This window comes from Aspergillus stella-maris, assembly GCF_047715825.1.
Source record: "Aspergillus stella-maris strain CBS 113639 unplaced genomic scaffold BDV14scaffold_5, whole genome shotgun sequence".
Taxonomy (NCBI): Eukaryota; Fungi; Ascomycota; class Eurotiomycetes; order Eurotiales; family Aspergillaceae; genus Aspergillus; species Aspergillus stella-maris.
The window spans coordinates 132,573-147,285 of record NW_027396799.1 but is presented as its reverse complement, the minus strand read 5'-3'; the positions used below and the strand labels follow the sequence as shown (position 1 = coordinate 147,285).

The following is a 14,713-nucleotide window of genomic DNA, read 5'->3' as shown; positions in this document are numbered from 1 at the left end:
GAGCGTCGCTGTCAAAAGCGATATCCTCGATCGACGGAGCACTATCGGCGTATCGCACAGTGCGGAAGCTGGACGACGATCAGTCTCAGATGGTATGCAGGTACCAGATCTTGCAGACAGCAAACAACACGCGAATCACTAGCAAAGACGCATCTTCTGATCGCGTTTGTGGTTTATTGACTCTGTCGCAGTAACCATATTTATTTGCTACTCGTAAGAATTCTAGGACGAAGCGCATCAGCAACAGTCACAGACCTCGGCTCCATCTGATCTAATAGAGCAGGTGTCGCGGGAGTTTAATTAGGTTTAGCTTCTAATAGTCTGGACGATGCCCACGATGGTCGATCGCCCAACGGAAAAATGTCGGTTGTTCCTGCATGCCCCTCTGGGCTATCTCGCAGTAATCATTATGAGAGCTTCTAGCTATACATCGCTCTTATTTTGGTTTATCTATTGAGCAGTGGCATTGTTTGCAGCGTCAAGAGTGGTTTCTGTTTGAGCCGCAGCTTCACCAAGGAGACCGTGTTCTCCTAACCACATAATGACTTCCATCAACTTCCGATTCTCATCTTCTTTCTGGCGGTCGAGCAGCTGTGGAACCAAACATTAGTCGCATAGTTCAAATGCTTGTGCTTAAACTCAAACTTACCGCTTCGAGGAGACCTTTCCGGCCGGAATTCTCGACTGGTTTAGGTTTATTGCCACGTTCCGGTTTCTCATGGACAAACTTGCACGACTTTCCTCGGGGGCAACGGCCGCTCCGTACAAAGTGTCGGCATCTTGGTTTCTTTTCGTCGCAAATTTCGCGAGCCGGTGGCGGGACTCGTTCGGGTCCATCGCGGCGCGAAGTCGCTGATTCCGGCGGGGCATCATCGTCGTCGCTTTCATCGGAGTCTGACGATGAGTCGGAACCACTTGATGATGTCCAGTCGCTATCGTCAGAGGAACCAAGATGATCGCTAACAACAGCTTCATCCTGTGCCAAAGGTTCTTGGTTCTCCGTCTTTTGTTCAGGCGGATTCCCGACGTCTTGCGACTCTTCACCCTTGCGCGCACGTTCGGCATCAGCCTCTGCCTGTGCGATGCGCTTCTCTTCTTTCATTAGCTTGCGTCGTAGCTTTTCAGCCTTCAACTTTGCCTTCGCCGCCGCATCGGCCGGATCTAGAGCTTCGCGAGACTGTTGTTTCTGGTTTTGCTTCTCCTGCTCCTTCTTTGCCTGGGCCGCTGCTTGCTTGCGCGCTTGATTTTGCTGCCTTTGGGCTTCTTCCTTTGCCTTCTTTGCCTTTTTCGCCTCATCTGCTGCCTTCTTCCTTTCTTCAATCTTTGCTTGGGTGGGGAAGCGCTTCTTGCGCTCTGCTATCCATGCTGCAATTTCTGAAGAGGTCTGCAAATTTGATGTGCGACCTTTGTATGTGACCTGCAGCCCGGTACCAGCTCCAGCTCCGCCCGCAGCCAGCCTCGATTCTTCGTCGGCATCGTCCTCTTCTTCGCTTGACTCGTGCTCTTCGGTTCTCGGTGTCAAGCCTAACTGATTATGTTTTCTCTTCTTCTTTTTCGGTTTCCGTGGCGATTCCGCCGGTACGGGTGGTTTCAAAGGTAGAGGGTTGCCGAAGCTGGGGACCGGCGGCGGTGCAGGCACTTTTGGTGCGGTTGACTGCGGTTTTGGAAATGCTGAATTGTGGTCACGCTTGTTTGCATGCTTCCCGGGGAGGTTTTGATGGTTGAAAGTGTTGCTCTGTCGCGGCCCCTTCTGATTGGGACGTTGCGGTCCGGTAAACGGAGCTGGATGGCCCTGATTCTCAAATCCCCAGCGCATCGGCGGGCCCATCATTGGCGGTTGGACTGACGGCGCGGCATAATGGGTCGGATTTGCCTGGGCGTAAACGGGCGACTGCTGAGCAGTAGGCGTTGTGTAAGAAGTATTGTAGCTGGCCTGGTTCTGGTAGGTCGATGCATGGACGGAGGGATTCTGGTAATGCGAGGGGAAGGCATTACTGTCAGTCTGGTTCTGGTATGTCTGCGGCGACTGTGAGTAATTGGGTGTAGGAATCCCGGTCTGCTGGTTTGGCAGTTGCTGGTTAGAAAATTGCTGCATCGGGTACCCCAAGTAGCTCATGGGCCCATATCCTCCAGTATTCGCTGGATAACCACTCTGGGCTTGGACATGGCCTCCTCTGCCTCCTCGATTTCCATGACCTCGTCCACGACCTCTGTAATTCCCACCACCACGACCACCCCGTTGGCCAGGGTTATTCTGCCCATACGGCGCAAAGCCATTATTCTGCGCGTACTGCTGCGATTGGTGCTGCTGAACAGGCGGCGGAGGCGGCGGCGGAGGAAACGAGAATCCCTGAGGATTCATTGCGGGAAGATCTCGGTCGACCTTCAGAAAGAATGAGCATGAACTCCATCCTCACAGCATTCCGACGGCTGCGACAAAGCTTTGCAAAGCTCCGAACTAAAGGCCCCTTCAAGCAAGTTTCCACATGGAGCGGGTTATTTGCGGCAAGTTCACCCGTTCCGAGCGACAGACTGGAACGCGGTCACGTGGGATGTCTGACAGCCAGAAAAATCGGGAGGATTTGCCGGCTGCGATTGGCTGGAGGAATGCTGGATCGTGAGTCTTCGTCTTAATCTTTTGGCGTTGTGCTATATCATCATGGACGAATGAGTGTTGCTTGATTGTCTTGAATTATGCGGATTTGAAATCTGAACATGGGACTTGCGCCTGATACAACCCTTCTGTATTTTTCTGTGGCCGCCTTGAGATAGAGATTTCTGCTCTTCGCGCAGGTCTCTACATTCATCATGTTCATCCTTGTAAGTAGCTCGAGAATTCAAGGAGCAAAATAACGGAGGCTTACTTTATATACAGACCACCATCTCAGATCTTATCCAGATCTCCCCAGAGGATTTCTCGAAATATAGTTCTGTTGCTATTGAAGACAATATCAACGAAAAGTACGCCAACAAGGTCAGTGTCTTTGACTACGAGTACCTCAGTGTCTCATTTCTCTGCGGAATCATGCTAATTTACTTCTCAGGTCATCCAAAAGATTGGATTGTGCATTGGCTTCTATGACCTGCTGGAGTCATCGGATGGATTGATCGGCCATGGCAACGGGCTTGTCAACGTGAACGGTGAGACAATCTATTTATCATATTCAAAGTTGCGCATGACTGACTTTTACCAAAGTAAAGTTCCGCCTCATTGTGTTCCGCCCATTCAGGGGAGAGATTGTGCTGGGCAAGATTGCAAGTGCTACCGAGCATGGCATCAAAAGTATGAAACCACCCGCTAATCCGAGAAGCAAATACTGATTCGCTTCTGCAGTTGGCGTTGAATTCTTCAACGATATCCTCGTACCCCCAGATCTTCTTCTGGACGGCGCAAGATTGTGAGCCTTGTCACTCCTATTTTCTGGAGCGCCGCTAACAGCAACAGTGACTACCAAGACCAGGTCTGGATCTGGGAAAACGAAGAAGGCACATTCTACTTTGATGTAGGAGAAGTTGTTCGCTTCCGGGTGGAAATGGAAGAATGGCATGACCAGATTCCCAACGCTCCAGATCTTGGAGATGGCGCCCCGACTGACCGCAAGCCGCCATATTCAATCATCGTGCGTATCACTTAACTAACATATCAAACTGAGTCACTAATGGAATGCAGGGATCAATGCAAATGGCTGGTCTGGGGCCGACATCATGGTGGTAGAGGGTTTTGCTGAACTCTTCGAACGATGCCAAGAGTAGAGCACATATCAAAATGTGCTGAATGACTGTATGAAACTGCATAGACTATGAACACTTCAAATCACATCATTTTTCTATTATTACGACTTCCTCTGAAACCAGAGTATCAAATCATCTGTCAGTGGTCACGTCAGACTGAGGCTCAAGATGGCGTTGTCAAGGGCATTGAAGGCGCCATGGTCCGGCCGCAAGGCATGATGAATGCAGCCAGGAACGCCGATTTAGGGCAGAACAATATTTGCATAGACCAACACACAACACATGGTTGAGGACAAAGCAGCAGACAACACCAAATTTATGTATCTCGGTTACAAGCGGCCGTTAGCTAAGATACTAAGAATTAATATGAATAAAGTGTTCTAATAGTGGAGTCGCAGCCGTCAAGTCTGTCGCTCTATTGGAAACCCGCGTGGGACCGAGCAGATCAAGATTGCCTCACGGTCCTCCACTATCCATGGGAACTCGGTGAGCATTGCTCGATGCAACGTAAAAGAAACCTGGAGAAGAGAAATTTTCCGCAGGCAGGGCGTTTTCACTATTAGTATTATAAATAAATAAGGAACCTTCTCGCCGGAATCATACTCTGTTGTCTCACAATTAAAAGGCTTGCCTTACAAATCAGCGGTCGCAGTCGCATCAGTGGCAGATACCTTGCGTAAGTATAAACAGACGAGAGTCAGTCGAGTCCAGGACATTCCTTTGTTACTAACACATACGCTCCGCCTGCGTAGAAATTTAGCAGGAAAAATCGCCATTTTTAAAGAGAGCTTCATTCCTTCAGCGCATTCTTCTACCTTCGTTTGCTTCTTCATCACATTCAGATCCCGTGACGATGACGATGGCGGGACACCCCTCTAACGGCCACAACGGCGATTCCGCGGCTACACAGCGTCAGTTTGCGACCTTGGCTGTCCATGCCGGTGCTCCTCACGATCCCACAACTGGTGCTGTTATTGCGCCGGTGAGTTCGCCATCAGAACCCGGTTGAAGAGGAAGCGCTGACTCTTGCAGATCTCCCTGTCTACAACATTCGCCCAGGAAAGCGTCGGAAAACCGATAGGACAGTACGAGTACACTCGCAGCTCAAACCCCAACCGGTCAGTCGCAATCCTTCTAGCGTCTGTCCGAAAACACTAATATGAAATAGCGACCAATTTGAAGAAGCCGTTGCTGCTCTCGAGCACGCGAAATATGCCCTAGCCTTCTCCTCCGGATCTGCCACAACGGCCACGATTCTCCACTCTCTAGCACCCGGCTCGCACGTCGTTTCTGTTTCGGATGTCTATGGAGGAACACACAGATATTTCACAAAGGTTGCTTCGGCGCATGGTGTTGAGGTCTCGTTTACCTCGTGCTTGGAATTGGACGTTGAGAAGTTGATCCGAGAGGGCCAGACGAAGCTTGTTTGGATTGAGACCCCTTCAAACCCTACTCTTTCCCTGGTGGATATTGAAAAGGTTGCTGAGGTTGCGCATCGCCATGGTGTTTTGGTCGTCGTTGACAACACTTTCATGAGCCCCTACGTTCAGAACCCTTTGGACCATGGCGCGGATGTTGTGATTCACTCTGTTACCAAGTACATCAACGGTCACTCAGTAAGTCAATTCGACCAATCTGGCTATGTGCACGCTAACAATCGCAGGATGTCCTCATGGGCGTCGCAGCCTTCAACTCAGACGAACTGAAAGAGCGCTTCTCATTCCTCCAAAACGCCATCGGAGCCGTCCCCTCAGCATTTGACTGCTGGCTCGCCCACCGCGGTCTCAAGACCCTCCACTTGCGTGCTCGCGAAGCCACCACAAACGCCACCGCAGTCGCTCAAGCCCTCGAGGCCTCTCCCCACGTCATTGCCGTGAACTATCCCGGCCTTGACTCCCACCGCAACCGCGAGATTGCCATCAAGCAGCACCGCAATGGAATGGGCGGTGGCATGCTGAGTTTCCGCATTCAGGGAGGCCAAAAGGCCGCGCACCTCTTCTGCCAGTATACCAAGATCTTCACGCTTGCTGAGAGCTTAGGTGGTGTTGAGAGTCTTTGCGAGGTTCCCTCTAGTATGACCCACGCCGGTATTCCTAAAGACGAGCGTGAAGCTGCTGGTGTTTATGACGATCTCGTCCGCATGAGCTGCGGTATTGAGGATGCGGAGGATCTGTTGGCCGATACCCTCCAGGCGCTTAAGAAGGCTGTTGCCGCAAGCCAGGAAGCTCAGAACGGAAGCGCGTGATTTCTTATGATAGACTAATTTCCCGTTGGTAGAGCGATAGAGCTACGTACCATGCAGTTTGCATATTCACCTATAGACCAATTCAATGACGACATGGCGTTTTTGAGCCCCGCTTGCAAAGGACCAAGCGTGGGCCAGGATCCTTCTGGAATACTCTAGCCCAGGTCTCTCGAATGATCTACAGAGTAGAAAACATATAAGATCATCGTATTAAGCGTCTTCAGTTCCTCACCTTAAGTCGGTGACCACCGCTGGTTATTCATAGTGATTAGTCATCAGTATAGTTATGCCGCGAAATTTTGCAGACCAAGAGCTTGACCAAGGACATGTTTGAACAGAAATTATTAGCAACAAGGAACGAGAAGTCCCTTGCCCTACTCGATCCTAGTGGTTAGCTCCAACTTACTATTGAAACTCCTGCCCGCCAAGCTCGATTATCCAGTGTCGCATCAATTGGGCATATTCGCTTGGGAGGGGCAATTGCACAACGTTGTATACGTCCATTGCTCGCTTGGTTTGAGCACGTTGTACCTTTTACAAGGTTGATTGGAACAGCTCTCAGTGATCAAAGGCTGGAAATATGGCGTCCGGCTTCAGTTTCGGCTTCTCCGGTGACGATATCGACATGGATATCGAGGACACCGAGACCAATGGTATTGGAAGCGGTGTTCAACAGGACAATGGGGCATCTAACCTTCCGGAGCTCGTGAAGGCGCAACGCCATGATATGAGTGAATGGGTATGTGTAGTCTCTCTCTTCCGCCAGCTGAAAGTCCAATATGTCGAGAGATATGTCTACCAAAGCATATAGATGGAACGGCTTGCCTTTTAGTGTCGTGAAGCAGAAACGCTAACGAGCAACAGCTCTCGACTCTTCCATCTCAAATTTCATACAACAAGTGCACTGTCACGCCATCCCAAATTGAGAGCAACTCAGCACCAGTTACAGTGGCGCGTAGAGATGTCTTTGACATCCGCACGCAACTAATGGTAGAAGATAGCGCTGAGGAACAGAACAGCGAGCTCATTGCTGGTCTGGAGAAAGTTGACATCACGCCGAATTTCTACGAGGGCGGGTTCAAGACGTGGGAGTGTTCGATTGATTTGGGTGGGTTGGTTGTTGATGCGGAAAATGTTGAAGGGGGGCATGTTATTGAGGTTTGTTTCCTATTTCGTTCATGAGGGTAATGGGTGCTGACGATGCATGATAGCTTGGTGCAGGAACTGCAGTTCCCTCGTTGTCATTATTTGCTCAATTGCTTGCCCAAACCGAGTCGGCGACAACAGAGACGACGAAAACATATCTCACATTGGCAGACTATAACTCTGCCGTGCTACGTCTAGTCACGCTGCCAAACTTCCTATTAACATGGAACCACTACATCACAAATATTAATACCACCCCACAAACCGAAGGCGAGAACGAAGCAGAGCAGCAAGGAGGAGAAGAAGGATACCTAGACATAACACCCGAGCTCCTCTCGCGCTTCACAACAGACCTCTCTCGCCGAGGAATAGTACTAAACTTCATATCTGGCGCGTGGTCTCCGTCCTTTGTGGATCTTGTCTTCGCATCGCCAGAGCTGTCAAGTTCCAAAACGCTCATTCTTGCGAGTGAGACGATCTATTCGCCTGCTTCGCTAGGTGCGTTCTCGGAGACGTTGTTAGAGTTGCTGCGGCGGTCTTCTGGGGAGAGCAAGGCGCTTATTGCGGCGAAGAAGGTGTACTTTGGGGTTGGAGGGGGCATTGATGAGTTTCTGGGTGTTGTGAAGGGGATGAGTAGGAGTGAGTTAGTTGTTGAGGAGAGGAAGGATGTTAAGTCTGAGGGGGTTGGGAGGATTATTTTGGAGGTTAGGGTGGGTAAATAGATTGTGGTTACGCAAAATGTCAGCCTGGGACCATGGTCATAATATTAAGTCGGATTACTTGGTTATAAGAAGACGGTACCAATGGTGCTGTCCATTGGTGGCTGCTCAAAGCAGTCGACTACAATTACCGGCGATTGGACGAATAGATGCCCTTGACAAAGGAAATTGAACGAAACGTAGACTTTGGTTATATGTACAACATGCCTTGACTCTCGAGTCTATCCTCGAAGTTCTGCAGAAATCACAGAAACAAACCCATAACCTAGTCGTAGAGAGAAACAACCTTGCCATCGACCATGCGAGCAGTACGGGCCTCCTCGATCTTCTGGTTCTTCTCCTGGTAGAAGGCAATAACATGGCTCAGATCAGCCTTGTCACCAGCAATGTTGTTGATGGGGGTAGGCGGGGCGAAGCTCGTCCTGGGGAGGGTTCAATGTTAGCCCAATGTACTTTGTCTATTGCAGAGGGGAAGGCAGCATTGCCTGAACGGCGAACATACTCGGGACTCTTGAGCTCGTAGTACTCGCTAGGGGGACGACTGAGAAAGAGATGACGGTCCGAAGCAGCCTTCTCAGCAGCAGCGGTGTGAAGTGCGTTTCGCTCCTCCCATGTCTTCTCCGAAGGAGTCCACTTCTCGATGAGGCGGGTAAGGGCCGATTGCGAGTCGGCGTCCTTGGTCTTTGTGAACTGGTACAGGGCGAAGCAAGACGCGAAAGTACCGACGGCAACGTAGAAGGAACGCTGTATATCGTAAACAAACAATTGTTAGTCAATCCATTATCTGGCCATTGGGAAGAAGGAGAGGAGGGACATACGCCGAAGCTTTCGTTCACGGGTGCCGCGTGGTGAGCTGCATGTGAGTCGAATCGTCGTGGCTGCTGGTTGCGCAGCAGGTGTCGCGCCGAAGCGACCGATCGCCGGGCAAGAATCATGGTGTGGAGGACGACAATTGGCGGGCACCGAATTATCCTTATGCCGTCACTGAAGTGGGAATTGAGGTCGAAGAGCGGCGTCGAGCCGGATACTACGTGTCACGTGATATGTCACATTGGGCTTAGCGCCTTAGCTGGGCTGGCGGTCATCTGACTGGAACATGGAAGACAACGAAGTGAGCTTCATTACACCATCAACCACCTTTTCCTACTTGATATTGATCGTTTCAGCTTCACCTGTCCAGCTCATTGCCCGAATTGTACTTTTGCGGGTGGGCATATCCATAATATGGTCTCGCAATCGCAGGCTTGCTGTTCTTCAGCACTACCCTGGTCATGAGAACCGAATCCGCCCCGTGTGGGTAGAGTTGGCTGCTTTGCTGGCGCTCCTTAATGACCGCGCTTCAATGAACGCGAGACTCGTTGTGGTGCTCATGCATGGCTAATTTGACCAACTGCCTCACTATGGCTGCTCTCTCCACTGCTGATTTGAAGCTGCACGTCAATTGGGCTTCCTGGCTGCCAATTCATGCACGCTTGTTCGACTGCGGTCAAGACGAACAACATGTCACCGCTCATATGTACACCGTTTAGCGCTACTGACTCCACAGCCCAACCTCTCTTTCGGTGTCTGCAGGTTGATGCAACCTCTCAGATCCTTTTTTTTCTTTTTCTCTGGAATTTCGTTCGTTTCCCCGAACGCCAGTTGTTGATGCCCAATTCTTCGAACCATGTGCGCTAACGAGCCTTGGCTGCAGAGTGTATACAAACTCTCGGCCCACATTGGCTTCAGCCTTCAACGTTTCGCACCCGAATCCGTGCTCCTACCTTCACTGCCTAGCGCTTGACTCACTTGCTGGGTAACAGTTGGTACCCCACGGTTCGGTCCGTACTGAATCACTGTCAGCCCTTGCAAGGCGACGCTTGTTGTGCGCTGCTCTTGCCAGAGCAGTCGCCTGAAACGGATTGCAAGTTGACCTTTTGCTCCCCCCTTCTGCCTTTTCTGCTTGTTTCCACACGTTTGGAATCTGCTATTCCAGGAATACATCCTGTGAGATTCGCTCTGGCTCCGACTGCATATTGCATAGTCATCGGCTGCCACCCGACTCTGCCCTCGTGGACCCTGTCGATTCGCGCATACGCGCATCTTCCTTGCCTCGCGTCACTTTTTTCTCCCTGCCTCCTTTTTTTTTGCCTCATACCTTATCGTTGTTCCACCCCTCCATGCACCGCCTTTAGCCTGCTTTCTGTACGTATATCAATCTGGAAATCTATTCTTGCCTTTTACTCTGCACTCTCCTATCTCTTTGACTCAACATTGGTCCACTCGAATATCAACTGACAGACTTCGGTCTTCAGCCTACTGGAAACACGTCTTTGACTATCTGATTGACCTTGGGCGTACTATACACCATGGCCAAGTCAGGCAAGAAGAACAAGAAAGCCGATAACGGCAAGCAGAAGAATAAAAAGGGCAAGGCCCAGGAGGAACCAGAGGCAGAGACCGCACCAGCTCAACCCGAGCTTTCCTCTGACCAGCCTGAGGAGCAACAGCTTGCGGTAGCAACACCTCTTCCTGAAGAGGTGTCAGACCCGACCGCTGCCCCTACACCAGAAGCCGAATCGCAACCTGCTCCAGAGGTTGCACCGGAACCTACGGCAGATCTCGCGTCAGAGCCAGCGTCAGAGCCAGCGCCAGAACCTACGGCAGAACCTACGGCAGATCTCGTGCCAGAGCCAGAGCCAGAGCTAGCGCCAGAAACTACGACAGGTCTTTTGCCGGAGCCCGTGCTAGAGCCTGTGGCAGAGCCAGCAGCTGAGGCAGAACCGGAACCAGCATCACTCGAGAAAGAGACAGAGCCAGAACAGACACAGCCTGCCGAGCAAACGGAGACGTCATTCGACTTCAACAACCCATTCCAATCACCCGTTGAAGACGACGGCTTCACTGAGATTAACAAACCCGGCACTCCACTGAATCAGTCACCTAGTATGGTCGACGCTCCCATTCAGGACACTCAAGAACCTAGTCAGGAAGAACTCGGCGCATGGGAGAAACTCGACACTGCTGAAGCGAAGAACGAAGACGAAAGTCAACCTCAAGAAGACAAACCTGTGGAAACAGCTGCATCTGAACATACAACCGCCACTACGCCGCAATCGCCTGTCTTCACGCTTGCACCGGAAATCGCGACTGAAGCTACCGAACCCTGGCCGGCTTGGGACGAACCGAGCAAGGAACCAGCTGCTCAAGAAGAGTCACCTTCTACGAACGACACCGCAACTCCCCTTCCACCCACCAACCCGTTTGCCGCGTTTGTGGAGTCTGAAGTGGCCTCTGAGCCTGCACAAGCTTCAGAACCAGTAGCTGCTCCTGAGCCTGAACCCGAGGTCGAACTCGAGGTCAAGGAACTTGAAGCAGCGAGGGAACCAGAACCTGCGAAAGAGCCAGAACCTGTACCCGAGCCGACAGCTGAACCTGAGCCTGCCCCTGCCAACGAACCCGCCATGGGAGCTGAAGTTGCAGTAGACCCGGCCCAGGAGGTGACTCCACCTGCCTCGAAGCCATCTTCCCCTGCGCCAGCGACTGCTTCGCCATCATTCAAGTCCGCTTCACCCATGCAGCGGGCAATGTCGCCTGCTACGATAAGTGTTGCTGATACCGTTGATGGGCCACATGCCTTCCCACCTATCCCCCCACCTGCAGCTCCTACACCGCCGAACGCATCACCAAAGACCCAACATGCTCCATCTGTCAAAGAGGCTGCAGTCCCGACTCCCAGGGCAGCTCCTCCTACGCCACCTAATGCTTCTCCAGTATACCCCCAGTCATATCCCATGGACCAGCCATGGTCGCCGCGGCAAAAGTCGGTATCATCATCTCACAGACATGCGTCTCCTGCCCGCAAGCCCTCGTCACCTCTGCCCAAAGTCAGCAGCCCCTTGGCAAACCATTTCGCCTCTCCCGTGATGTCTCCTCACTCAACATCTGTACCGCCAATGCCACCTTCTTTCCCTCCTTCAGTCTCCCACAGCTATGCCACAGCCTACCAATCACCTGCTATGAGTGCACAAGGATACTACCCTCAACAGTACGGTTATTACCAACCAACTTCGCACCCACATGCAGTTCCCCGAGGATCACTGCTTCCCAACGGTAGTAACTCATATCCAGGCATGAGGGACCAAGGCTACCTCAATGAACATGTCAGGGCAGGGCATTTTGGGCCTCCAGAGCAAGAAGATACACGAGAGCTTTTGGACAGGATTCAGGAATCCATCCCTGACATCAACCGACTGCTCGGAACCTTCAAGCAAACCAAGACGAAGCTCCAGTCTCGTGAGGCAGAGTTCAAGCAGATGGAGAGTCAGCACAAGCAGGCGTTGATGCACAAGGAGTTCTTCATCGAAGCGCTTCAGAACCAGCTACGAAAGACCGCCAACGAAAGTGCTGAGGAAGCGACGAAACTGAAAAACACCATCAATGAGCTTCGCATGGAGCTTGGCAACTTGGAGGAGAAGCGCAAGGATATGGAAGAGAAGATTGCAGACTCGGAAACAACAATCCGCAAGCTAAACGACGACAAGGCTGAGCGCGATGCGGAAATCAAGAAGCTGAACGAGACTGCCGAAGCTGAGCGCGTGGCACATGCTCAGGAACTCGAGAAGCAGCGTGCCGAGAAGGAAGCTGAGAAGGAACAGGCTCTCGCCACGCAAAAGCAAGAGCTGACCGAGCTGTTCGAAGAGATCAAGGCCGAAGACGAAAAGGCAGCGGCTGACGCTCTTGCTGCTCGCGAGACAGAACTGCAAGAGCAGCAGGAAGCGATGAAGCAAGAGTACGAGCAGCAGAAGCAACAGATGCAAGAGTCACACGACACACTGCAAGCCGACTTTGATTCCAAGCTAGCGGAGCTCGCAACAACCAAGGAGGAGCTTGAGGCGAAGAACAACGAGCTGGATGACACTCGGAAAGAGCACGCCGAACAGGTCGAGTCTATGGAGAAGAGCCACCACGAGAAGGTGACCGACTTGGAGACTCAGCTTTCCGACAAATCCGAGGAGCTTGCCAACAGCGAGAAAGAAAATAGACGACTGGAGGAGGATGTCCTTCGGAAAGAGAAACAAGTCGGACTTTCAGTCGACAACATGCGACTTACGATCGAGAACTTGGATAAAGACTGCGACAGACTGAGGAAGACTCTCTCCAGCCTTGGAGAAGCCACTGACCTCAAGAACACGAAAGGCGATTCATTCTTGTAAGTTGCCTAAAGGTTGAGGCCCCTGTTGGGTCTCGGCTCATTCATTCTTTGCATATAATTTCCTACCGAACAGCATCATCTGTCAATATTTCCTCATGACCATTTGCCTGACGACCGATATTACGAAACTGTTACGATCGGCATTCGCTCTTTTTGCTTTCCTTTGTCTCCTATAGAATGTTCCTTACGAAGATCATGACCTGTCAATATTTAACGTTACCAATGTACCTGTTCTGATAAGAATGCGAATCTAGTCTAGACTGCTTCGAACAACTCCACCGTCTTATCGTGACGCTTTCTAAAGAGCACTTTTCGTACCTTCCAATTGATCCTCCCCAGGAGGTCCTCTCGAAGCTCCCGCCAGAGCTGCCTTCGTTCCTTGACAACACCCCGGCGTCTCGCGAACTAAGGTCATTGTATGTACAGCACGTTGTCTCGAAGACCCTGACCTACCGCATTTTCCACCCGTTCCTGTTTACTCTCGGCCGGCGATATGACAAGGCCGACATCCTCTTCCAAATGCTCTCGATGGATATCCGCCGCAAGTCGGTTCGCCGCGAAGCATTCTGGAGACAGCAAACCCTCAAAGCAGCATATACCACTTCGGACGCCAAGGACTCAATCAATGTTGTGGCGGCCGTGATAGTCGACGAAATCAGCAACCACCTCAAGCATTTTGCCGACCCACGACGCATGGACTCACTCATGACTGGCATTCGGAAGATCGTCAAGCTAGCCGCCGAAACCTGGAGACATGCTCGTGTCGAGCGCGAGCTCATCCTTGCCGCACTCCCTGCTCCCGAGGACGGCAATATCCCTGGCGAGGACTGGGAAGAGTATGGTTCTCCGCACGACAGTGGCCGGGCCAGCCCTAGTTCTACAAGTTCGAAGATAGAAATCGCTCGCCATGTTGTCCTACGACCATTCCCAAGGATCATCCGGGAAGCTGCGCATGAGGACTTTGTCGGTGATGAGGAAAAAGCAAACCCTTGCACCTACTCTCGTGGTGCGGTGCTCTATTCTGACTCTCCGATAATTCTTGCTCGTAGGGAGGAGCTTGCGAGAAAGTCTACTGAGTCCCTTGTTGGGGCTGCGATACCTCGGAGGCGATCGCACGCATCCAATCGTTCCGGACCTCCCTCGCCTCTCCCATATATGCCGAACGACACACTCATTGAAGGCGCGACGGGTGCCAACTTTGGCACTCTGTAAACTGGCCTCATATACGACAGTACAATGGTCGATTTACGACTTATCACTCACACTCATTTACCATTTCCTTTGTTGAACATGACTTGTCTACTTCTTGTTCAGACTGACATTGTGTTTGTTTACTGAATCATGTATTCCACTACTACTTGTTTCTCTTCTTGCGCCTGTCTTATGTTGCATTACTTGACATTCTTTGCTTGGCAGTTTAGCGTTATGGCATCATGGGGAGCACAGGGCATTTCATGTATGGAGTCAATTTGTTACATGTATTTGGAAAGATATATACGTTTATGATAGGAACAATATTCTGAAAACACCATTTCTATTGCCCTATAGCAGATCCCTAGTAAGATGTATGTCTCAGATAGTATGGCTGGTGCGTGATGGTGGTCAGACGGAGTGCCCGGCCACAGCATAAAGTCTGCCTTGGCCCGTTGTTTCTTGTTTCTTCCCTGTGGCTGCCGC

General features: G+C 51.3%; 6 protein-coding genes across 6 annotated transcripts; 4 read left to right on the top strand and 2 right to left on the bottom strand.

Annotated features, from left to right (window-relative positions):
* Positions 1-266: 266 nt before the first annotated feature.
* On the bottom strand, positions 267-2,615 carry BDV14DRAFT_165456 (CCCH zinc finger protein). Its single transcript, XM_073767338.1, has 2 exons — positions 650-2,615; positions 267-591 (listed from the first exon to the last, which is right to left on the bottom strand). The coding sequence occupies exons 1-2, from the start codon at positions 2,360-2,362 to the stop codon at positions 451-453; spliced, it is 1,854 nt and encodes a 617-aa protein (XP_073632220.1). The 5' UTR covers positions 2,363-2,615; the 3' UTR covers positions 267-450.
* A 193-nt stretch (positions 2,616-2,808) lies between these two features.
* BDV14DRAFT_196079 (DNA-directed RNA polymerase III subunit RPC25) lies at positions 2,809-3,715 on the top strand (the record flags this gene model as incomplete). Its single annotated transcript, XM_073772361.1, has 7 exons — positions 2,809-2,820; positions 2,876-2,974; positions 3,045-3,141; positions 3,197-3,283; positions 3,335-3,398; positions 3,446-3,620; positions 3,671-3,715. The coding sequence occupies 7 exons, from the start codon at positions 2,809-2,811 to the stop codon at positions 3,713-3,715; spliced, it is 579 nt and encodes a 192-aa protein (XP_073632219.1).
* Positions 3,716-4,591: 876 nt separating this feature from the next.
* BDV14DRAFT_196078 (cystathionine gamma-lyase CYS3) lies at positions 4,592-5,977 on the top strand (the record flags this gene model as incomplete). The annotated part of the gene is made up of 4 exons (XM_073772360.1): positions 4,592-4,714; positions 4,765-4,850; positions 4,901-5,348; positions 5,396-5,977. 4 exons carry the CDS (start codon positions 4,592-4,594, stop codon positions 5,975-5,977), a joined length of 1,239 nt encoding a protein of 412 aa, XP_073632218.1.
* A 580-nt stretch (positions 5,978-6,557) lies between these two features.
* On the top strand, positions 6,558-7,845 carry BDV14DRAFT_196077 (protein-histidine N-methyltransferase; the record flags this gene model as incomplete). The annotated part of the gene is made up of 3 exons (XM_073772359.1): positions 6,558-6,716; positions 6,842-7,135; positions 7,189-7,845. The coding sequence occupies 3 exons, from the start codon at positions 6,558-6,560 to the stop codon at positions 7,843-7,845; spliced, it is 1,110 nt and encodes a 369-aa protein (XP_073632217.1).
* Positions 7,846-8,060: 215 nt separating this feature from the next.
* Positions 8,061-9,041, bottom strand: BDV14DRAFT_101427 (putative NADH-ubiquinone oxidoreductase 178 kDa subunit). The gene is made up of 3 exons (XM_073765497.1): positions 8,661-9,041; positions 8,345-8,586; positions 8,061-8,264 (listed from the first exon to the last, which is right to left on the bottom strand). Exons 1-3 carry the CDS (start codon positions 8,775-8,777, stop codon positions 8,108-8,110), a joined length of 516 nt encoding a protein of 171 aa, XP_073632216.1. The 5' UTR covers positions 8,778-9,041; the 3' UTR covers positions 8,061-8,107.
* A 4,257-nt stretch (positions 9,042-13,298) lies between these two features.
* Positions 13,299-14,566, top strand: BDV14DRAFT_165440 (uncharacterized protein). Its single transcript, XM_073767337.1, has one exon. It carries the CDS (start codon positions 13,556-13,558, stop codon positions 14,246-14,248), a length of 693 nt encoding a protein of 230 aa, XP_073632215.1. The 5' UTR covers positions 13,299-13,555; the 3' UTR covers positions 14,249-14,566.
* The last annotated feature ends 147 nt before the right edge of the window (positions 14,567-14,713 follow it).

What these genes read in the sequence shown, in the direction of transcription:
- BDV14DRAFT_165440 (XM_073767337.1), top strand. Translation starts at nt 13,556, where the DNA reads ATGCTCTCGATGGATATCCGCCGCAAGTCGGTTCGCCGCGAAGCATTC.
- BDV14DRAFT_165456 (XM_073767338.1), bottom strand. Translation starts at nt 2,362, where the DNA reads ATGAATCCTCAGGGATTCTCGTTTCCTCCGCCGCCGCCTCCGCCGCCT. An exon ending in GGAAAGGTCTCCTCGAAGCG is followed by an intron (nt 592 to 649) that starts GTAAGTTTGAGT and finishes TTGGTTCCACAG; the next exon opens with CTGCTCGACCGCCAGAAAGA.
- BDV14DRAFT_101427 (XM_073765497.1), bottom strand. Translation starts at nt 8,777, where the DNA reads ATGATTCTTGCCCGGCGATCGGTCGCTTCGGCGCGACACCTGCTGCGC. An exon ending in CCGTGAACGAAAGCTTCGGC is followed by an intron (nt 8,587 to 8,660) that starts GTATGTCCCTCC and finishes TACGATATACAG; the next exon opens with CGTTCCTTCTACGTTGCCGT. An exon ending in TACGAGCTCAAGAGTCCCGA is followed by an intron (nt 8,265 to 8,344) that starts GTATGTTCGCCG and finishes AACCCTCCCCAG; the next exon opens with GACGAGCTTCGCCCCGCCTA.